The sequence below is a fragment of the Erythrolamprus reginae genome, chromosome 1, assembly GCF_031021105.1.
Source record: "Erythrolamprus reginae isolate rEryReg1 chromosome 1, rEryReg1.hap1, whole genome shotgun sequence".
In the NCBI taxonomy this organism is placed as follows: domain Eukaryota; kingdom Metazoa; phylum Chordata; class Lepidosauria; order Squamata; family Dipsadidae; genus Erythrolamprus; species Erythrolamprus reginae.
The window spans coordinates 108660935-108685159 of NC_091950.1; the positions used below are offsets into that span (position 1 = coordinate 108660935).

The 24225-nt window shown below is 39.5% G+C and overlaps 1 protein-coding gene across 6 annotated transcripts in view; it reads left to right on the plus strand.

Moving 5' to 3' along the window:
• NAV2 (neuron navigator 2) overlaps positions 1 to 24225 on the plus strand; it is a 395483-nt gene that overhangs the window by 307103 nt on the left and 64155 nt on the right. For all 6 annotated transcript variants that reach the window (XM_070761666.1, XM_070761675.1, XM_070761699.1 and 3 more), the window contains 4 exons: positions 2305 to 2443; positions 15925 to 16216; positions 17785 to 18487; positions 21012 to 21479. In XM_070761666.1, the coding sequence (XP_070617767.1) occupies positions 2305 to 2443; positions 15925 to 16216; positions 17785 to 18487; positions 21012 to 21479 (1602 nt within the window). The remainder of the gene's footprint in view (positions 1 to 2304; positions 2444 to 15924; positions 16217 to 17784; positions 18488 to 21011; positions 21480 to 24225) is intronic.

A 24225-nucleotide genomic window follows, 5' to 3' on the forward strand; every position in this document is an offset into this window, starting at 1 on the left:
GGTTAACTGAGTAAAAGGTAGTTATAACTGAATAGACTTTTAGGTTTTTAATTGCCTTAACTATATTGCAATGATACTATCTTTGCTTACAGAGTCTGGAAAGCAAGAGTTTAAGAGAGCTATTCTATTTCCTTTTTCTATCTCTACCTTAAACCTGAACTACGGGAAATATTCAACTTACAACAGTTCATTTAGTGACTGTCCTTTTCTCAATTGAAAGGAAATGGCAGAAAAATCTAATTCTCTCCCATAAATTCAGGAAGTAATAAGTGTTTGTGGAAGAAAAAAAAATCCTGTAAGAAAGAAGAGAGGAGCTTACATTCTGAATCAGTAATATGAATTACTATTTCATTAATCTCACCAAAATCATAGTCGGCCAGTTATTTATTGAAATTAGTAGCTCAGTCCCAGATGATATATTCTGAGTTTATCTTTGCCAACTGCTATTTATGTGCTACATTTCATAATAAATTGCAAACAGCTGGGTGAGTGCCTAATAATTCCCTAGGCTGCCTTGTGAAAAATGCATAAATACTCATTTTTCCCTCTCTTTGCATTGGTATTTAATGTAAAGCATATAATATACTTTACATTACAACAGTCTATGTCATTGCATTACTTTCTGGGCTATACTCGCATGTTCAAGGAATTGAAAATTGCATCTGTAGTTTTGAACATAGTAATCCTGCCTTTGTACTTTCAAGTTGTTTTAAAAACGGCAGGATATGATCATTTGTTGGTTAAAATTTTAGAAATTAGAGCCAGCAGGCCCCTTTGGGATACACCTCTTATCCTATATTACATTCTATCAATTGCACCTGAATTTAGAAGTCTGTATATTGAGAAGGTTGATGAAAGGGCAGATCCTTCTGTCAGGGACCCCTATGTAAGGGGGCTTGCTCACAGGTGCACTTTGAGGGCATCCCTGGGGAACACAAACAAGTTCCCTTTTCAAGCAGTTCAAACTTTGCTTCATTTGATACTTTCTGGTTTCTCAATCATGCCTATCCAGTTCCAAAGGATCCCTTCACCCTGTTCCATGTGATATTTCCTGTTTATTGGTTATATAATATTGTAACTTTAATACATAGATATTCATGCACCAAATACCCTTAGCAATTATGCATAATTTATCCATAAATATTTATTTTAATAGTATATTGTGGGAAGCTTCTCCAAAATATTGGTAAAATTGGGGCAAAGGAAATATTCTCCATACCATTCTTCTTCATACAATTAAATAACCAACAGTGACATGGTAGATTTTTGTAATTGGAATGCAAGTAAAGGGTTAACCAAATAATTCTTAATAAGGAAGACAATGCAGATTTTTTTTAAAAAAATATTTATATTAGGTAAATAGAAGGAAAAGAAAGAAAATGGACAATTGGTATATTAAAAAGAGAAAAATACAGGAGGCCTTTGTGAAAACAAGTATAGTTCTTAAAAAAACAAGATTATTTGATGTGCATTTTAATAGAAATCCTTTATATGTTGTAGCAATTTTTCATATACTGTAGTGCTGACTTTAAATGAAATATTACAGGTTTGCCAATAATCAGTCATCTAAATAATAAAAGACATAATATACCACTGTATACTTAAAATACAAAAAATACAACTATATCAGGGTACAGCGGATAAGAAAGCAGTTAACTTTATGGGAACTCCAAATTGGGAGACGGGGTCCCAGGGACATTTTAAATTAGGCTCCCCTCTCCAAAAACAGAAGTAATTCAGCCACTTCAAACCCTGTAAACTCAGCTTTATCACCAGCCCCTGGACAGCTGGTCTGCACAAGTTCCAGGATTGCTGCTGATAATAACAATAATGCAGATAAATTGTAACTTTGATCCTCCTCATTGGTAAGCAGAATGATTGCCTGCAACACAAAATTATGGTAACACAAAATGCAATGTATCTGTATAAAGCAGTTTTTAAAATTTAGAAACTCTTGTTTAATAATTAAAATAAGAACTAATTGAATATTAAAATGATTTCTGGGTTGCTGTTTTCCAATCTGGAATGTTTTTCTTTATTGTTCCCTAAATTGCAGCTGCTTTTTTTGTTCCTTACAAATTTTGAAGTAGCATTTCTTTAAAAGCAACCTTATTCTTTTCAGAATATGTCTAAAAAGGAGTGTGAAAAATTACCTGATAGGTTTGCTTAGGATATCTCTGGATTATGTTGGAAGATTCTGAAAAGCATTTAGATCTTAATATTTTCTTAAAACTCTGCTTTCTTGGTATATTGGTAGCTGCTTATTTGAGTTATCTTTATGGGGATTTGTTTGTCTTTCTGCAGCTGGGATGACAGCAGTTCCGTCAGCAGTGGTATCAGTGATACCATAGATAACCTCAGTACTGATGACATTAATACAAGCTCCTCCATCAGCTCTTATGCCAATACACCTGCATCCTCACGGAAAAACCTAGAATCCCAGGTAAGGTTTCTCTTAAATTTCAGGTAAATTCTAATAATGCTGAAGGCACTCACTGCCCCAAGAACTAAGTGTGTTTATTTTCTCTTTTGTAATTAAAGAGAATTAATTATGGAAGAATGTCAGGGTTGATGTCTAAATACATTTACCGTATTTTCCGGCGTATAAGACGACTTTTTAACCCCTGAAAATCTTTTCCAAAGTGGGGGGTCGTCTTATAGGCCGGATACTGCGCCCATTCCACAGCCGCGGGCGGGAGGAGGGGGGGGGAGCGGACCTGCGCTCACTTTCGGCTCCGGGGACTGCGGGTGGCTATGGCGCCGAAAGGAAAAAGCGCTGCTGTTGCTGCTGTCGCTGCCGCCTGAGGCGGCGGCACTCGAATCTGGCGTGGTGGAAAATCTGGAGGCAGGCAAAGATTTTCCACCACGCCAGATTCGAGTGCTGCCGCCTCAGGCGGCAGCGACAGCAGCAACAGCAGCGCGTTGTTTTTTTATTTCCCCCTTTGGTTTCTCTTCACAGGCGGGAGTTCGGGAGGCAAGGGAGCGCTCGAGGAGACAGCGTCTTGCGGCATCGCTCAGCAACTTCTTTTTCCTTTCGGCGCCATAGCCATCCGCAGTCCCCGGAGCCGAAAGTGAGCGCGGGTCCGCTCCGCCCGCCCGGTTTGCAAGCGGCGGAGATCCCGGGCTGCTTGGCCGAGCGGGGCTTCCATTCAGGACGGGGGCAGGAGGGAGGGAGGGAAGGGAAACGCAGCCCTTTGCCTCAACCCGCCGGCTCCGGGGACTGCGGGTGGCTATGGCGCCGAAAGGAAAAAGAAGTTGCTGAGTGTCCCTTCGTCATAAACCCAACGGGAGGCGATGCCGCAAGACGCTGTCTCCTCGAGCGCTCCCTTGCCTCCCGAACTCCCGCCTGTGAAGAGAAACCAAAGGGGGAAATAAAAAAACAAGGCGTCGGGCGAGCGCCAACCGATTCCGGAGCTCCCTTGCCGGCTTCATCGAAGCGCTGCTATTGCTGGACGACGCCACTCCCGCCGCCGGCTTTGCTGGGGTGGAGCGCCACTCCCGGCGGCAGGAACTGCGGGGGGTAGCCGGCGTAACGAGCCCTTGCCACAGCTATCCGCCGCTTCTTTGTTCTCCGCCTTGCCTCCGCTACTCCCGCCGCCGCCTTTGCCTCTTGCCTGGCGGGGAGAGCAAAGGCGGCGGCGGGAATAGCGGAGGCGAGGCGGAGAAGAAAGAAGCGGCGGATAGCTGTGGCAAGGGCTCGTTACGCCGGCTACCCCCCGCAGTTCCTGCCGCCGGGAAGCAGCCCCTTTACATTAGCGGTGGCTGCAACGGCACTGGCGATGCGGCCGCTAGCCGCTCCGAGCGGTGTGGGAACGCCCACCCCTCTCACAGTCCGGTCCCGGGCTGACAGTAAAGGGGCTGCTTCCCATCCTCCTGCCAGCTTGCTCAGAAGGAAACCTTCTGAGAAGGAGGATGGGAAGCAGCCCCTTTACTGTCATCCCGGGACCGGACTGTGAGAGGGGTGGGCGTTCCCACAGCGCTCGGAGCGGCTAGCGGCCGGATCGCCAGCGCCGCTGTAGCCACCGTTGTGGGAGGAGCCTCAGAAAGAAAATAAGAGAGAACAAGAGAGAGAGAGAACAAGAGAGAGGGAGAGAGGTGATTCTTGAAGCATATGGTAAAAAGCACCCAAATAATAAGAAACACCCCCCCCAGCCCACACCTGTGTTTGAAAAGAATAAAAGAGAAAAAAAAACCAGCCCTCAACTGGTTTTGGAAATGGTTCGAGTGTGTATACACACACACGTACGGGGGGGAGAGAGACAGGGATGGAAAAAGAGGAGAAGTGAGAGGGAGAAGGAATGAGGGAAAAAGGGAGGAAGAGAGAGAAATGAGAAACATGAGAGAGAAAAGGGGGAAAGACAGGAGAATAACCCAGAAATGAGACAGTGGTATAAATTTGAGGAGGGATGATTGATGATTGACTGTATTTATAAGGGGATGTTACATGGGATTGTATATATGAGGGGGTTATTTATGTGTGTGTGTGTGTGTGTGTGTGTGTGTATGTATTTATTTATTTATTAGATTTGTGTAATTTTGGTTGGTGGTGTGCCCCAGGATTTTGTAAATGTAAAAAATGTGCTGCGGCTCAAAAAAGGTTGAAAATCACTGCTCTAGCAGGTGGTAAATCAGCACTCCTTTTAACTGACAAGGGACCCATTTCCCAGACTTTGATCATTTCCCCAGGTATTTTTGTACCTACTTGACCAACATTATTAGTGGTTGCAAAATTGAATGTTAAACTGGATGCATTTATTTCTGCCTGTTTGTATTTGTTCTTATGTTTAACCATTGAAAATGTACTTTTCCTCCAAAAAGAATCCTCTTTCCATATTTCTTAGGCAACATTTTAAAATAACTTTAAAAGCTGAGGTCATATTATTCACCCTGCTCTGTATCATAGCATACTGCACAGTACTGAAAATTGGCAGGGTCACTAATTAAACCCGACAAGTTAAAATCTGTTTAAGTGACATTGCAAGAGGATAAAGACAGAAAGTGCGGAAAGAGGAAAAAATGGATGGGCTGTTTGGATTGCCATATCATGATATCACATACAGATTCTCATTCCATAATAGATTCTCACATAGGTGTCAGCATGCTGCATGTTAGACTGAAAGATACCTGCAGAATAGATGGTAGGAGAAAGAAAAATAGCCAGGTTCACCTTTTTGTGTTGACAAATTATGATGAGTTATAATAATAAACTTAATTGTGGTGAGGAGAAATATGAGAGGCAGACAAGACAGATAGACAGAGACATATGGAGAGATAGACAGAAGAGTGCTCCCACTTGGCTCTCTCTCTCTAAATAATTCATTCATCCTCCTGCCAGCTTGCTCAGAAGGAAACCTTCTGAGAAGGAGGATGGGAAGCAGCCCCTTTACTGTCATCCCGGGACCGGACTGTGAGAGGGGTGGGCGTTCCCACAGCGCTCGGAGCGGCTAGCGGCCGGATCGCCAGCGCCGCTGTAGCCACCGTTGTGGGAGGAGCCTCAGAAAGAAAATAAGAGAGAACAAGAGAGAGAGAGAACAAGAGAGAGGGAGAGAGGTGATTCTTGAAGCATATGGTAAAAAGCACCCAAATAATAAGAAACACCCCCCCCCAGCCCACACCTGTGTTTGAAAAGAATAAAAGAGAAAAAAAACCCAGCCCTCAACTGGTTTTGGAAATGGTTCGAGTGTGTATACACACACACGTAAGGGGGGGAGAGAGACAGGGATGGAAAAAGAGGAGAAGTGAGAGGGAGAAGGAATGAGGGAAAAAGGGAGGAAGAGAGAGAAATGAGAAACATGAGAGAGAAAAGGGGGAAAGACAGGAGAATAACCCAGAAATGAGACAGTGGTATAAATTTGAGGAGGGATGATTGATGATTGACTGTATTTATAAGGGGATGTTACATGGGATTGTATATATGAGGGGGTTATTTATGTGTGTGTGTGTGTGTGTGTGTGTGTGTATGTATTTATTTATTTATTAGATTTGTGTAATTTTGGTTGGTGGTGTGCCCCAGGATTTTGTAAATGTAAAAAATGTGCTGCGGCTCAAAAAAGGTTGAAAATCACTGCTCTAGCAGGTGGTAAATCAGCACTCCTTTTAACTGACAAGGGACCCATTTCCCAGACTTTGATCATTTCCCCAGGTATTTTTGTACCTACTTGACCAACATTATTAGTGGTTGCAAAATTGAATGTTAAACTGGATGCATTTATTTCTGCCTGTTTGTATTTGTTCTTATGTTTAACCATTGAAAATGTACTTTTCCTCCAAAAAGAATCCTCTTTCCATATTTCTTAGGCAACATTTTAAAATAACTTTAAAAGCTGAGGTCATATTATTCACCCTGCTCTGTATCATAGCACACTGCACAGTACTGAAAATTGGCAGGGTCACTAATTAAACCCGACAAGTTAAAATCTGTTTAAGTGACATTGCAAGAGGATAAAGACAGAAAGTGCGGAAAGAGGAAAAAATGGATGGGCTGTTTGGATTGCCATATCATGATATCACATACAGATTCTCATTCCATAATAGATTCTCACATAGGTGTCAGCATGCTGCATGTTAGACTGAAAGATACCTGCAGAATAGATGGTAGGAGAAAGAAAAATAGCCAGGTTCACCTTTTTGTGTTGACAAATTATGATGAGTTATAATAATAAACTTAATTGTGGTGAGGAGAAATATGAGAGGCAGACAAGACAGATAGACAGAGACATATGGAGAGATAGACAGAAGAGTGCTCCCACTTGGCTCTCTCTCTCTAAATAATTCATTCATAATTTTAACAATAAGATCTTCATCATTAGTAATTAAAATATTGTGTTATCATGTTCAGAAATGATTTTTTTCTCAATGCAAGTACATCATAGACCTAGACTCAGTCAGGTCTATGATGTACAGAAGAGGGGTAGTCTTATACGGCGAGTATATCTCAAATTCTATATTTTAACTGGAAAAGTTAGGGGGTCGTCTTATACGCCCAGTCGTCTTATACGCCGGAAAATACGGTACTAATTAAGCATAGCAACCACAGTTAGAAAATTCTAATGCTTGCTTTGCAGGATGATTTACAGTACTCATAGAGGCCAAATTAAAATTAGAATAATCCATGCTAATGTTCTTGCTTAATATTGTATAATACTTATGTGCTTTCATGGCCAATTGTGTGATACATGGCTGAAAGAGGTAACAAGGGCTTGAGATTAAGAGATAAACTACTGAATGTCCAAGTCTGTTGACTTATTTGTATTGTTACTGGTTCGTACTGTTCATATGAAGAGTTATGTCTAGTACTATCCATTTGCCAGGAGAAATAATTGGTTTATTTGTCTTAGCCTTCTTTGGATTCTCAAATCTGTAGAAAATAAATCAGAAACAATTCAGAGCAAATTTTAAGATTATTTAGCACTACTTGTACGTCTGAAGTCCAATAATATGGTATTAAATGCTTTAAGTCATAGACTTTACACAGACTTCATATTTCAGAATTGGCTATACTGTTTTTAAATATATTAAATAATTAATAGAAATATAGTTTTGGTCACCCAAAAGCTCAAGTGTTATTACAATCTCAGAAGAAATGTGAACACTTGCTATTTAATTAAGTATATTCTCATTTTCTATACCTGCATGTTGCTACAAGTTAACAGCAACTTTTGGCAGCTTTTCACAAGTAAATTATATTCTAAGGTTACTTTCTTGTTCATCAAATTTTCATCCAACAGACAACATAGTAAAGAATCCTGAATCAGTTAGACATTTTAATAATTTTCTACCACGAACTATTAACATATAAATTGGGATCATATATATCATGTTTGTGTGGGGAGAGATATAAATTTATTGTTACACACACACATACACACACACAGAGAGAGAGAGAGAGAGAGAGAGAGAGAGAGAGAGAGAGAAATATACACACAGGCATACTGGGCCCAGACAAGAGTCAAATTGTGTATTCAATCAACAATTGTATAAATATTTTGTTGTTGTTACTTTACTTCCTTCTTCCACCCCTTTTTGACTAGAACTAAAAATTACTTTAATAACAGTTCTTAATGTATCATAGAGTCACCATAAAGTGTTAAATTGCTTTTGTACACCACTGCAGGAATTGTATTACTCTTTGTTCACTTGAGTGCCGTGGTTGAATGAAAGAGTTTTGCCTCTGATTAAACTGGGGGTTTTGTTGCGTGAGTTTGAAACTAAATTCTAAACTTGATGTTTTGTGCCCCTACTTTGAAGCACCCCTCAAATATATATATTGAAAAATGTGAGAGTTGCAGGTTGCAATTTCCCCTCCCACAACTATTATTTTATGAGCCGTGGTAATCCATTGGTTAGAATGCAGTACTGCAGGCTATAGTTCCCTCTAAGCTGAGCAGTGAGCAATCGCTCACTTAAAAATCATCATCAACTCAGAGTTTTCCAAACCTGCCCAGAAGCCGAGAGGGAAAGAGTGAGAGGAAAGGAGAGAGAGAGGAAGAGAGAGAAATAGATATAAAAAAGAGATGAAGGAAAAGAGAAAGAAAAAGAATGGGAGTAAGGAAGAGAGAAAGAAAATCAAAATCTAGTTTGAAACTAGCTCAACTATTTAAGTGGCATTTTGATATTGATACAGTTGCCCTATTATGAGCTCACTGTTATAGACACACAGTACAGTATTTTATTTTGAAATTCTCTGAGGCAAAACAGGGTGGGTTTTTTATTTGTTTGTTTGTTTGTTTATTATTTCTGTGCCGCCCAGTCCCAAAGGGACTGCCGCTCAGACGCTATACTTTTCCGCCCACCCCCCCCCCCAAAAAAAAATTAGAGGGAACACTGCTGCAGGCTACATCCGCTGACTGCAATTTGGCAGTTCGAATCTCACCAGGCTCAAGGTTCACTCAGCCTTCCATCCTTTCGATATCGGTAAAATTAGGACCCAGATTGTTGAGGGCAATATGCTGACTAGACCTCTTAGAAAGGGCTGTAAAGCACCGTGAAGCGGTATATAAATCTAAATGCTATTGCTATTTTAATCCTGCTATTTATAAAAAATTAAATTTTCAGTGCACCTATCTTAGCAAATGGAAACCAACCCACTGTTTTAATTATGCATCTTGATCATTTCTAAGCCTCACTCTCGCAGGAGAAGTTGTGGGAGGATGTTAGTCCCATGTTAGTCTCTGGTGGCAAAAAATCAGGAATAGTCTGGCAATGCCTTTTAGAGTATATATTTTATTAAAAGCTTGTGTCTTTTAATAAAATCTGTTAGCTGAAAAAGTGCTGCCAGACATCTTAAGGCACATTTCTACTGTTCTCCTTTTTATTCTGCATTTTTCATTGATAGACTTTTTGCAAGTTTTTTCGCCATAAATAATTATCCACCTTTCTTTGCTATTTCCCTGTGTTCTCATATTTTTGTGTACATTTTTGTTTTGTTTTGAGGACCGCATTTCAAAATTCAGAAAAGTACATCAGCGCTGTGAATTCACAGACTAGTTTGAAAAATACAAATTAGATAAATTCACATCAAAGTGTGAATCACTGTCTTTATACTTTACAATATAAATCAAAAGCAATGTGATGGACTGGGAATAAAAAGGAAATATTTGTTTTTTATGTGTGTGCACCTTAACTATGTACTAAGTCATCTCACTTCCTGGGAGAATTCAAAAGTTGGAACAAATACATTTTTACATAGATTTGTGTATTAAATTAGAAGAATCACAAGTATTTTTACCAATACCAAGAAAAATGTAAGTCTATGTGCCTATTATTAAAATATTAAACTAGATTATTAATTTATGCCTGTAAAGTTACACTCTATAGCAACAAATTTGTTTCAATTGTTCTTTTTCAGTTGTTCTCTGTTTCTTTTATTGTTTAACTAAGATACTGAGATACACTAGTGTTAAAATGGGCCTTACATAGTTTGGGGAGAAAAACAACAATCCTATATTAAATAGCTAGGATTCGTACATATAACAGAGTGCTTGCTGTCCTTACCACAGAATAATCTCTGTCTATGAGTAAAATGTATGTTGAGACTTTTTATTCTGGATGGAATCCAGTTCAATTGCTCCATGAATGGAAGGAGCTGCTCTTTGTAGAACAAGAGTTTCATTCACTAAAGGAATGAGCTTCTTTTCAGAGAGTGATTGCATTAGATGCTGACCATTCTGAATTTTCTGCCAAAATATAATTCACATTCTGCATTTAACCCCCCACCCCCCAATTAACTGAAACTAATTGCTACATCTTTGGTAGAACTGCCTGTGTTTATTCCTTCTGCTTAATTTGTATAGTTATATGGGGTTTAGGATGAATGGACAGATTGCCTCCGGTACTTTAATTCCATTTGCAGAAAGGGCCCACATTCCTGGGAAAGTTGTCCTGTGAACGCTTTCGCCGATAGAATTTTAATCCATTGGTGGAAACATTTAGATATACAGTGTTCCCTCGATTTCCGCGGGTTCAAACTTCGCGAAAAGTCTATACCACGGTTTTTCAAAAATATTAATTAAAAAATACTTCATGGGTTTTTTTCCTATACCACGGTTTTTCCCGCCCGATTTTTCCCGTCATATGTCCTCGCCAAACTTTCGTCTGCCTTTAATAAATATTTTTTTTAATAAACTTTAATAAATAAATATGGTGAGTAATAATCTAAATGGTTGCTAAGGGAATGTGAACTTGCAATTTAGGGGTTTAAAGTGTTAAGGGAAGGCTTGTGATACTGTTCATAGCCAAAAATAGTGTATTTACTTCCGCATCTCTACTTCGCGGAAATTTGACTTTCGCGGGCAGTCTTGGAACGCATCCCCCGCGAAAATCGAGGGAACACTGTAATTCCTATCTGGAACTGCTGGGGAAGAGACAGAAGGAGTTTTCCAGACTATTTTATGGTGCTCAGTGGCATCTCAAATTACATCTCCAAAAAGTGCGTTGAGGTGGACAGGGAAGGTGTTAGGGTTAGGTTTGCCTCGCAGCTTTAAAGTATTGCCAACTAGTGTTGTGTTTGTTGTGCTCTCACACCTTCTAAGGCATTTTTTGGGTAATGGAATCCAAGACCTTGCAGAGTCAATTCGCTTTGGCCACTTTACCACAGCCACCTCTCTAGCCACTGGATGTTTCACTGCAGGACAAGAATCACACTAATATCGAAGAAATAGTGGGATAGAATCATGAAAGAGAGGGTGACCAAAGCACATGTGAACAAAAAAATAAATAAAACTATTTTAAATAATTCAATTGAATTGTTGAATTCTTCCAACAATTTGTCCTGTGGTAAATTGGTCTTGCGGTTAGTTGCTGTGGCGAATTGGCCATAGTGAATTGATCATGGTGAGTTGACTTCAGCGAGTTGTCCCATTCAGGACCTTGCATATAACCATCATTGTTTTGGAGTCTGAGAATCACCTTGCAGTTATATGGGTGACAAACAAGATAAATAAATAATTTCAGAAAATTATTTAATGCATTCATATCCAATCTTTCTTCTCTCAAGGACTTCAGGAGTAAACACATCATATTCCAAACATCTACTAATGAATCATTGATGAAGCAAACCTTTGTTTTAATTTAATTGAACTAAAAAGTTTTATATACTATGTGGTCTCAGCTGTGATTTCCATTGCTGATTTTTATTCTGGAGTACAAATTAGATGTTACATGTTGATTAATTTTCATATAGCTTTTCTAAACTGGAAAAGTCACTTTTGGGATGAGTAATTGGAAATCGGTTTCTGAACCTGCAGCTTCCCTGCTTCATATCAGCCATCCAGTGGGGTTTTTTTCCCCTTAAGAAGGACTGCCTGTTTTTGTTCCCTAGATCCAGGCACATTAATTTACATGTTAGTATGTACTTTAGACAGATTAGTTGCTAATTACATTTATTTTATATAAACAATTGTTTTTCATTTTTTTAAATCCAAGTTGTTTGCAGACAAATTATGTTACTTGCAACTGTTTAAAATAGGCTAAAAATTATCCATTGTTCCCCATTGAACATTTTTATCTAGCAGTCTGAGGGCACCAATTTTGAAGTGAGATTATACTATCGAATTAGTAGTATGCTACTATGTTATTCTTTTATTCTCACTCTGATCCCTTTATTGAAGTGTAATATGTAGTGGCTAACCTTTCCTGGACTGAGCAGCCAAAGCGCCTGTGTGCCCGATCTCCCCAAATGCAATGTGTGCACGTCCCACACATGCGCCCTGCCCCTTACACATTCATTCATTCATTCATTCATTCACTCACTCACTCACTCACTCACTCACTCATTCATTCATTCATTCATTCATTTATTAGATTTGTATGCTGCCCCTCTCCGCAGACTCGTCACATGCACGAGTGACTTCCCCTCGTATGCACACATGACCTTCAGCACACGCAATGTGACCCTACACACATGCCCCATGTATGCACAGCAGGGGCCTGAAGACCAGCTGGCAGGCGGGAGGCGGGCACACATGCACGGCGGAGCTGAACTGGAGTAATGGCTCAGAGAGGACGCTGTCATCAGACAGGGCACTGCATACCACCTCTGGCATATGTGCCCTAGGTTTGCCATCATGGATATAGGATAATGACGTGAGATACTAATCAAGTACACTATTGCCCTCAGCTGCCCTCTATAATAAGCTACCCTTGAGGACTCCCCCCATTCTTTCCTCCCTTTGCAACTTTGTAAAATGGAGTATATCTGCATCCTTTTTAGATGCAGATTTAAAGTATGGAAATGACCTAAGTATGGAAATGACATTCGTCATGCTTTTAGATGATGTCTGGTATGGGTGGGATGGGGGTAGTGCATCCATCTTTGCCCTTCTATTATCTCTACATGGCTTTCAGCACCAAAGGCCATATAATCATTCTGGATTAGCTCAGAAGACTGTAGGTGGGCAACACAGATTCACTGAGGTCCACCTCACCTCTTCAGATTGGTTTCATTCGGCAACCCGTAGCCCTTTCTAAGTAGGCTGTTACAAGGTTTGGTGCTTAGGATTGGTTTGAGAAGCCCTCAGGACTTGGTTATGTGACCAGGCTTAGGACTCCCACAGAATTGGAGATTCCCATGGATAAATAGCTCCATTGTTCGGGGGGGGGGGCATTTTTATTCTCTCTTCATTTTGATTATATTTTAGGCTTTAGGATATTTATTGTTATATGTTTTTATATATTTGTATTCACTGTTTTTATTTTATACACGATTGTGTGCCAAGCAGAGTCACCTTCAGGGAGATGGATGGCTACATAAATTTGATTAATAAATAAATATGAGAATAATGGTTACCATGTTTTCTTTCCCATGACAAAATACTTTTTAAAATTCTAATCACTTAGCCATTCTAGGTCTTGCAACTGGGAATCCAGTTGTAGATCCAGCAATCATGGATAGATATTAACTGAGTTGCATGGTTTTCTATGAGCAATATTCTTATAAGTTCTGCCTCAGGAAAACCTGTGGAGGACAAAGGGGTGTGGCTCTGCCATTTTTTTTCTGGAAATCACTGCTTCTCTTAACATTCTTACGACTAGGTTCTCTCTTTAGCTACAACAGAAGGAGGCCTGGGCAAAATGATGTCATTTGAAAATTGACTGTAATCTTTGATTCAACTAAGACTAGAGATATTCATTTATGCAGGCCAATTAAATTACTAACTAGTTACTAGATATGGAGACAATCCAGGCAAAATATAGGAAATCTTAATTCCAGATGCTTTTTTGGAAATGTGTAAAAATAACCCTTACATGTCCCTTCCAAGTTTGCTCTGAATATGATAACTAAATGACCCAAAGTGGTGGATTGCACTTTGAAAATGCTCAGCCTTACACATTGGTAAAAATAATCAGAACACAAAATACAAATTAGATGATCACGACCTTGCTGTTGATCCTCACTCAGTAGAGGACCTTGGAATATTCATCTCCAATGATCTAAGTGCCAGAGCAATTCTAAGGAAGCATTAAGAATGGTCAACCTAATCCTGCATAGCTTCTTCTCTGGTAATATTGTTCTTCTAACTACAGCATACAACACATTTGCTAGACCAATTCTCGAATACAGCTCATCTGTCTGGAACCCACAGTTCATACTGAACATTAATACAGTTGAGAATGTCCAGAGATATTTCACAAGACAAGCCCTGCACTCCTCCATTCGCAACAGAATATCTTATGCCAGTAGACTTGAAATTTTGGGCCTAGAAAATTTAGAACTACACCACCTTTGATCTGACCTAAGTGTAGCACACAAAATTATATGCTACATTATCCTACCTGTCAATGACTACTTCAGCTTCAGCCACAACAATAACACACTCACAATAGATACAAACTTAGTGTAAACCACTCCAAACATGATTGCAAAAAAATTGACTTTAGCAACAAAGTGGCTAATGTCTGAAATGCATTACCTGACTCTGAATTTCCCCCCCAAACCTCTGAAAATTTAACTGGTGAAAAACAGGTTCATTTTTGTGAAAAATGGGGTGTACAGAGTGCTTGGGGGGCCTGCAGAGTGCTCCTGGGGGCTAGGGGAAGGCAAAAAATATCCCTGTTTTTGCAAAAAATGGGTCGTGCAAAAGGTTTGGGAAGCTGGCAAAGTACTGCTGATGTCCCAGGAAGGACAAAAACTTTTTTTTCTTACTTACCTCTTTGAAATCTTAGTGCATCTTATACAACGGTGCATCTTATAATGCAAAAAATATGGTATTTGCCCCCCTTAAAAAAAAGACATTGCTCTCCCTGCTAAGAATTACAGAAAATGCCACTATTCACATTTGTGTTTTATAAGGAAAGATTTACAAATAAAGTTTTGAGGACTTTTATCAGCACAATCCTGGATTTAAAATTGGTGCAGCATTTACCATTTGAAGAAGCATGTCACCTTTCCTTTCTTTCTTTGTATTTGGGCCTGATTATTCAGTATTTTGTACTTACTGTATGAAACCTGTGAATTTCATAAATGTTTAAATCCACAAACGTTCAAAAGTTTTATTTATTTGTATTAAAAAGGATGGCGAACCAGACCAGAAGGGGGAGAAATGCACAGGGTGGATCTCTCACTGTCTTTTTTGAGGGGGGGGCGGGCGGTGAGGAGTCCCCATATGTGTAGCATGTTCACAGAGTTTTTCAATCAATTTTGGCATTGGTCTCCATGTCAGTGATTTGAATTGCAAATGATTTCAGATAGTTCATAAAGGCAGTACAAGTGGAACAAAGAGGGCGAATGCCGAATACAGCCCAGCTCATTGTCTCTTGTGTAATCGCCATGAGGAAGGAGAAAATGGCATACTACTACATTTGAAGGGTCCTAATCACTCACATAAATTCAAAGTGATAAATTTAATTATGAATAAATAAGTAACCTCGGGGCGATGAAATTCAGCAAGATTGGGAGTAAGCGAATTCATTGCCACTTCTGAACATTTCTCACCTCAGTTGATGAAGTTTGTGCAAGGCTGAAGCCTCGTTTATCTTTAGTGTTACAAAAAGCTGCCTCTTCATGCTCCACAGATCAAATTGCCAGCAAAGAGATAGAGAAGGGAGAACAAAGGAAAAGCTCACAACACATATTTGAAGTGAATGAGTTTGTGCTTTGCAATGAAAGGTATTGTGCAAAATAACAGGGACAAGGAAGCTGTACGACCTCAAGACAGATCTTCATATATATTTTTCTTGAATCTTGTTTTTTGTAATGTTGAACAGTTTGCATTTTGTTTGCTCTTTTTTTTACTAAATGTATTAGAAATGTAAAGTAGATTCTTTAATTTTCTGTTGGTTATTCAGTATCTTTTTTTTTTTAATGGAAAATCAGAACCCTTTACCTAAAGGAATCACTAAAATATTGAAATATTATCTACGGTATCTTTCTTCCTGGGAGGAAGAAAAGTTTGCAGTGTAAGTTGATTTGTTTCTGTTTTCCAACAGACCGATACTGAAAAGCATTTCCAAGTGGAGCGGAATTCCTTGTGGTCTGGTGATGAAATAAAAAAATCAGATGGAGGCTCAGACAGTGGTGTAAAAATGGAGTCTGGATCTAAATGGAGAAGGAATCCCTCTGATGTGTCTGATGAATCCGATAAAAGCACTTCTGGAAGGAAAAACATCGTCATTTCACAGACAGGATCCTGGAGACGGGGCATGTCAGCTCAAGTTGGTATTACCACACCGAGGATGAAAACGGCAGCCACCTCGGGAACTTTAAAGACACCTGGGACAGGTGAGGAATGCAGGGCCAAAAGCCACGCAATGCAGGCCAAGAATGTATGCTGTTAGTTTGGTTTTTTTTTAAATTTCCTCTGCCAGGATTTTAACTGCATTTTGATCTGTGCCTCTTCTTTCAAGGTGAATATAGCAATACATCTTTCGTGGTTGTCTTTGCCAAATTAAAGAGATACTGGTAACTGAGATTTGATCGGTAAAAGGCATGAATAATAATCAATAGGACTTTTAATTTAATTTATATACATTGAAAAGATATCTACAGAATTGTTAATAAGAGCTAGTTTTTCAATTGGTTTTCAATCTCTCCTTAACTTGGAAATCTGTCTAAGGCTGTGTATTTTAGCAAGAGATTTTTGCTATAACTAAATTATGCCACAGTTTGCCTGAAGGTTTTGTGGAGGAGGGAGACTATTTTTAGTTCCCTTTATTCTCATTTCTAATTGTACATAATTAGGTAGCAATATCCCTCATCAACACTGACAATGCTGGATCTTTACACTAAAATCTGCTAGTCATCATAGCATTTCAAAGGAAGTAAGAAGAAGAGTATAGGTAATGTTCATGTTATGTTGGCAATTGGGACCAGAATTTCCAGTGCTGACTGAGGGCGAGGTCATGTGACCACATCAGCTACTGGGACGTTTCTGTACATGCATAGAAGCATTGCACGCACGCATGAACCCTTAGTAAAGGGGTTGAGAACCCACTACTGGACCACAGTACTTATTGAAATCAGTCCCAGACAATCTGGTTGCTGTCATAGCCCCAGGACTACATAGATCGTTAGGTGGAAGATGCAGGAGTCCCTAGTCAGCAGTATACTGGGGCAAGAGAATACTGTAGTCAGGAGTTAGAGGATGCAGGGTGTGAGGATGCCATGGGCATGTGTGAATTTTAAGTGGCATGCTGGAAGCAACAGACAAAAAATTTAATTGTTAAATTAAATATTCTTAAAGATGTATAATTTCCTAAGCTCATGTGGCAATCTTGTGAATTCAAGAATAAAAACCAGTGAAACTGATTGCCCCCTCAATTAGAAACATAGAAGACTGATGGCAGAAAAAGACCTCATGGTCCATCTAGTCTGCCCTTATACTATTTTTTGTATTTTATCTTAGGATGGATCTGTTTATCCCAATTGGCACATTCGTTTTTACTGGAGTTTTTTAATCTTCTAGCCACCTGAAGACTTTTTCTCCTGAGCCTTCTTTCCTCATTCTGTTTCAATGCTAGTTACATAAATATTTTATTTATTAAATTTATTTATTTATTTATTAAATTTGTATGCCGCCCCTCTCAGATTTTGTTTTATTATAAGAAAAAGTACACTGATGTTGCCTGGAACAAGCAATTCAACCACCATTGGGTAGAGATATTTCAAATGCTAGGTCTAGCTAACAATGTACTTTTTCATGTATTAGAACAGTTGTACCTTTACATTTGTAACATTTTTAGACTTAAATGGCATATTGAGTCTTTTCTCCTGGCCCTCAAATATATTAATAATTTACAAATAACTTAAAAATATTGAAATTGTTTTCTTTCTCCTTTGTTTTTTTTAAGGGAAAACTGATGATGCCAAGGTTTCAGAAAAGGGCAGAATTTCTCCCAAATCTGGAAACGTTAAACGTTCCCCTTCAGATGCTGGGCGAAGCAGTGGGGATGAATCAAAAAAGCCTTCCGCAAATAACTGTAGAACACCTGTAACTAATACAAGCATGTTTGGATTTAAAAAGCAGAGTGGGTCAGCTGTCGGTGTGACCATGATTACAGCTAGTGGAGCAACTATTACTAGTAGAGCTGCTACTCTGGGCAAAATACCCAAGTCATCTGGACTCATGGGTAGATCCACTGGCCGGAAGACTAGTGTTGATGGCTCACAAAATCAGGATGACGGCTATTTAGCCATTTCTACCCGAACGAATCTCCAGTATCGGAGTTTACCCCGCCCTAGCAAATCCAGCAGCAGAAGTGGAGCTGGCAATAGATCTAGCACCAGCAGCATAGACTCTAATATAAGCAGCAAGTCTGCAGGTTTGCCTGTTCCTAAAATAAGAGAACCAACCAAAGTTTCCCTTGGGAGCTCTCTGCCAGGCTTAATAAACCAGACTGATAAAGAGAAAGGGATCTCCTCGGATAATGAAAGTGTGGTCTCTTGTAACTCTGTTAAAGCAAACCCATCACCTCAGACAACATCCAGTGCATCCCAAAATACTCACCAGCAAGGAGTAAAGTATCCAGATGTGGCTTCTCCTACACTGCGCAGGTAAATTATAACATTTTTTTTTCATTTGAATTGGTTTATGTCAAAGATGTGAAGAAATATTCTGGAAGTTATCCTGTATGTTTTAGGGTCTAGAATATAAATCCTTTTATCAATGAAGATCTGTAGTTGCACCATTATATAAAACACTGTTTTATTCTTGACGTCCTCCAAATATGTTGGATTTCTGATTCTGGTAATTCCCAGGTTGCACAATTGATAAGATTTGTAAGAGGAAGTAAAGAGCATCAAGTTATTCTAGTTCATCTGTCCCAAAAGCGTATGGTTAAGAACATAATGGGAGGGCAAAGGTGTGTTGTTATATATTTTCTCACTCCTATCTAGAGGTGTAGAAGAGACATTAAGGAAAGATACTGAAATTGTGTTTCCTGGTGAGGATTGTAGGCAGTGAAGGGCTACCAAAATTTTTACTACCACACAATGGGTGTGGCTTATGCAGGATGCCCTGCATTTTCTTTCAACATCTTTCTGTGCAAATAGGGTGTTCTGGGGTGGAGCTCCATTTTCACTACCTCCCGTCCCCCCGTCAGGGCAGCAGCCCACCCCTGACTGTAAGTAAATATAGTACATTGCCTCCTCTTAAAGGACAATTATGTATCAGTGGTTATTGAAACGGATGTCCATGTGCCGCCTCTATGTTGGTTGAAGCAGGCAGGATTCCCTTGAGTACCATTTGTTGTGGGTCAAGGGAAAGGGACGGTTTTGTCTTTTCTTTCTGCTCAAGATCCCCATGTACAATTGGTGGGCCACTGTGTGACACAGAATGCTGGACTAGATGACCACTGGCCTGATTCAGCATGGCTCTTTTTTATGTTATTATGTTCTATGGTTTCTTCAGCACAATATAGGATACATAATAAACATTATGAACACTGCAGTCACATTCTGTCAAATAAATACAGGTAGTCTATGCTTAACAATGGTAACTACGACCAACAACTTTATTACTAAGCGATACGTACAGTTATAAAGTATGACATCACTTAACCCTGCCATTTAGAGTTCCAACACTTTCTGTTGCTATCATTAAAGGAATCCTGAATGGTCATTAAAAACAACACATGACCGGTATTTGGTCCTCCTGTCAGTTTTCCCATTGACTTTGTTGGAAGCTGGCAATACAGGCTGCAAATGGCAATCAGATGATCGCGAGATACTGTGACATCATAATTGCAAGCTGGATATCAAGTGCAAATATAAGTCCTGCTCAATAGTCCCTCTCCTTCGTTGCTGTCGAAATTTTGACAGATGGTCATATAAGGTCTTACCTGTACCACTAATATGTGAATAGATGAGCATTTGTCTCTTTCTCTTAGCAAAATCAAAAGAAAAATAGCTAATATGGGAAAAAACCTTGTAGCACCTTTTGATTGTTTTTGCTTGCACTGACCACCTAAATGTGAAGAAAGTGAATACAAGGAAAGTGAAAATGTCACATGCTATTTAGGATTCCAAAATACTACCGCAGTTGGACTAAAATTTAGCATAGTGTACCTCTCCTTGCTGTGAGGAGGTATGTTTACAGTAGATGAAATTAATTTATAACATTAAGGATATTAAAGGTCCTCCCCTAATATATGCTAGAGCTTCTTTCTCTCTCAGCCCAACCCATCCTATGTGGGGAACATAGGAGTAGGAGGCTTTGTTGGATATGCTAACCTCCTTGAGTGATTTGCAAATACAGTGATACCTCATCTTACAAACGCCTCGTCATACAAACTTTTCGAGATACAAACCTGGGGTTTAAGATTTTTTTGCCTCTTCTTACAAACTATTTTCACCTTACAAACCCACCGCCGCCGCTGGGATGCCCCACCTCTGGACTTCCGTTGCCAGCGAAGCACCTGTTTGTGCACTGCTGGGATTCCCTTGCGGCTCCCCTCGGTGGGAAACCCCACCTCCGGACTTCTGTGTTTTTGTGATGCTGCAGGGGAATCACAGCAGCGCAAAAATGGGCGCTTCTCTGGCAACGAAAGTCCGGAGGTGGAGTTTCCCAGCAAGGGGAGCCTCAGTGAAATCACAGCATCACAGAAACACAGAGGTCTGGAGGTGGGGTTTCGAGGACTTCGGTGTTTTTGTGATGCTGCTCCCTTTGCTGGGAAACCCCACCTCCGGACTTCCGTTGCCAGCGAAGCGCTCGTTTTTTCAATGCTGAGAATCCCCTGCTGGGATTCTCCTGCAGCATCGCAAAAGCACAGAAGTCTGGAGGTGGGGTTTCCCATGGAGGGGAGCCTCGGGAATCCCAGCAGCGCAAAAACGGGTGCTTCGGCTGGCAAAAGGGGTGAATTTTGGGCTTGCAGGCATTAATCGCTTTTCCATTGATTCCTATGGGAAACATTGTTTCGTCTTACAAAATTTTCACCTTAAGAACCTTGTCCCTGAACCAATTAAGTTTGTAAGACAAGGTATCACTATATAACAAAGGCAGCATACAAATAAAGAAATACAATAAAAATAAATAAAAAATCCATTTGTCTGACTTCTTTTTCTTCTTCTTCTTCTTCAGACTTTTTGGTGCAAAGCCAAATAAACAACCTCCCATAACATCAGCAGAAAGCATGAAAAATTCAGTAGTCATCTCCAACCCACATGCAACCATGAACCAACAAGGAAATCCAGAATCTCCTTCCGGCAGTGGCATATTGAGTAGTGGTGGTAGTAGCCCTCTTTATTGTAAAAATGCAGACACAAATCAGTCTCCATTTGCCTCTAGTCCCAGTTCAGCTCACTCGGCTCCTTCCAACAGCTTGACCTGGGGTACTAACCCCAGTAGTTCTTCTGCTGTCAGCAAGGATGGGATTGGATACCAGTCTGTCAGCAGCCTGCACACTAGTTGTGAATCCATTGATATTTCTCTCAGCAGTGGAAGTGGGCTGAACCATAATTCTCCCAGTGGCTTGATTGCAGCTCCTAAGGATGACTCGGTGCCTCCCTTTGTTAGAACCAACAGCGTTAAGACAAACTTGTCAGAAAGGTGAGAAAATTTCAAAAGATACCAATATTTTCCCTGCTCCAGTTATTGTTTGTGGTTTATATATTGAGGAACTGACTGCTCAATGCTTTCCATAGTTTTAAGTCTTTTTCAAGGTAGAAATCTGTGATAATTATTAAAATTGATTTTTTTTCTTTAGTATATACAGTAGTCTTATTTTGGTTAAACATATGGTAATTTAGACAGTAAAATGGTAGTCTATATCATTTGGTTTCTATCTTTCTGGAAATTTCAAATGACCAAGGACTTTTGGCAATTGTGATAAAATACACGTCTCCACAACTTGGTAAATTGCCCCCGTGGCAACTTTGATTTCTTTTAGAATAAACTGAAGAAATTAACAAGTATGGCATATATAATATGCCAAAGTGTGTGCATACATGTGTGTGGAGAGAGACAGGAAATTATATATATGGTATAATGTAGTATAATATTATGGATGTTTTTACTGGTAGAGAAGAATATTTGTAACTCAGGGTTGAAATTAGGGGTCCTTGATGCTCTCTGAATTTGGTTGTTTTGTTGTAGACATTTCTTTACACAAGCTAGGTAACACCATCAGTATTAGCAAAGAATGCCGTTTATATTTTGGTGGCTTGCCCTGTCAGTATTGGTGGGAGTGGTCTTGGAGATTCTTTGGTTGGGTTGTTTATTGTTAACTTGTTTGGCAGTTACTTGACTGGGATATTATTTACTTTTTGATTGTTGGTCTGATGTCAATTAATTTACTTTTTGACTTGTTGATTGTCTCTTTTGCATAGTATGTCAATGTTGTTAATGTCTATTTGTCTGTTGATGGCCAATTTTTGAAAAACCCTGAAAACTCTTTAATTTCACAACATGTCAACAGACCCAACCATAGTTCCAACAAGGAAATTATGATCATCCTATATCAAGCATAGTCCAAAATTTCTAGGAATTTCTAGCACTCGGACAAATAGACATAAATAACATCTACATACTGTGTGAAAGAGACAATCAACAAGCCAAAATGAACAAAAAGAACCCACCAGCATTAGATTATCAGACCATCAATGAAGAAGTAAACAATATCCCAAACAAGGAACTGCCAAACAACCTAATAATAATAAACAGTCCAACCAAAGAACCTCTAAAACCATTCCCAACAAACTCTGACAGGGCAAAAGCCACTAGAATATAAATGTAGAGAAATCCCCATTCCCTTGATGATGTTATTTAGTTTGGATATAATGAAATGTTTGTAAGAAAACAACCAAGCTCAAATGTTTTTATTATTTTAATGTGGGTTTTTTTAAAAATCATTGTAAAATTTCAGAATTATAAGCCACTTATTATGGTCACTTGAGTGAGTGGCTATAGAAATTGAATAAATGAATAAATTATAAAGAACATGCCTTATGTTAAGCCACAATTTAAGACAGACTTCATACCTGACTTGTCTGTCAGCCAGATGCATTTTCTTTTCTGCTTCTTTCTAGGTTTTTCAGCCAGGATCATATAAACATATTAAATACTGTACGAGTAGTCCTTGATTTACCTAATTGAGTTCAGAATTATGGTTGTAAGTTGAGGCGCCCATGTCATCCGAAGTAATTTTTAAGATTTATTCATGACAGTCATTAAGTGCCCCCCCAACCCAACTAAAAATGCCAGAAACATGCAAAAAAGAAAATCATGAATTACAGATACATTACTGCAGACTTCATAAAATTGATCTGCTGTCATGTGATCACATGGCCTCAGCATGACCATTTTCTCTGGCTGGGCTTTTCAGACCAAAAAGACTTCTTTTCTGTGGCTGTCATAACTTTTGTCAGAAAACAACCAGTTGTTAAGCGAGGATTACCTGTAGATGAAATCAATTTGTAGTACAGGAATGAGCACTGCATAGCCCTTTAGCTAGTGTTATGAATGAATTAGTCTATTTCTAGGAAAATGAACAATTGGACAAATCTTTGTCCATCTCTGTATATGAACAGAGAAAACCTAGTCGCCAAAAGTGAGGCATACGACAAGAAGACCCAGAACTATAGCTCTTTCTGAATTGTTTTGGATGCAGCCTAACTTTGCTAAATCACTTAGCCCACATGTGTCAAACTTGTGATCTCATGTCATCATGTGACATATCACGATTTCCCCTTCGCTAAATTTGGGGGTGGGAGTGGCCAGGGCGTGATGCACCCAACCTGTAGACTGAGAGTTTGGCACCCGTGACTTAGGCAGTTCCCAGAATCTTTTATTTGACCCCTGTGACAATCATTAAGTGTTGTACCTCATGATTATTGACAAATGTATCTTTTCTTATATGTACACTGAGAGCATATGCACCAAAGACAAATTCCTTGTGTGTCCAATAACACTTGGCCAATAAAGAATTCTATCTTCTATCTTTTAATGATCTATGGCTTCACAACATAAAACAACTGTTATCAACCTGTGAATGGATTCTTTTTTTTCCTAACAGCTTTCCCTTTCTTCCCTTTGTGCTAATCTTCCTCTCTCTCTCTCTCTTTGTTGTTTTGTTTTTCTGTCTTGTCGAACTTCTTCTAGCCCTCTCTCTTCCCCTGCTGCTAGTCCCAAATTCTGCAGAAATACTTTACCCAGGAGGCAGGACAGGTAATGCTGCCTGTCATAGGGCAGTGAAATAAAACAAGATCCAGGAGGGTTCATTGTGATGCTTAAGAAGCCAAAGTGTATTGTGCAAGACTGTGCTCAGTGGAGAGTGTGTGTATACTTCACTGGGCTG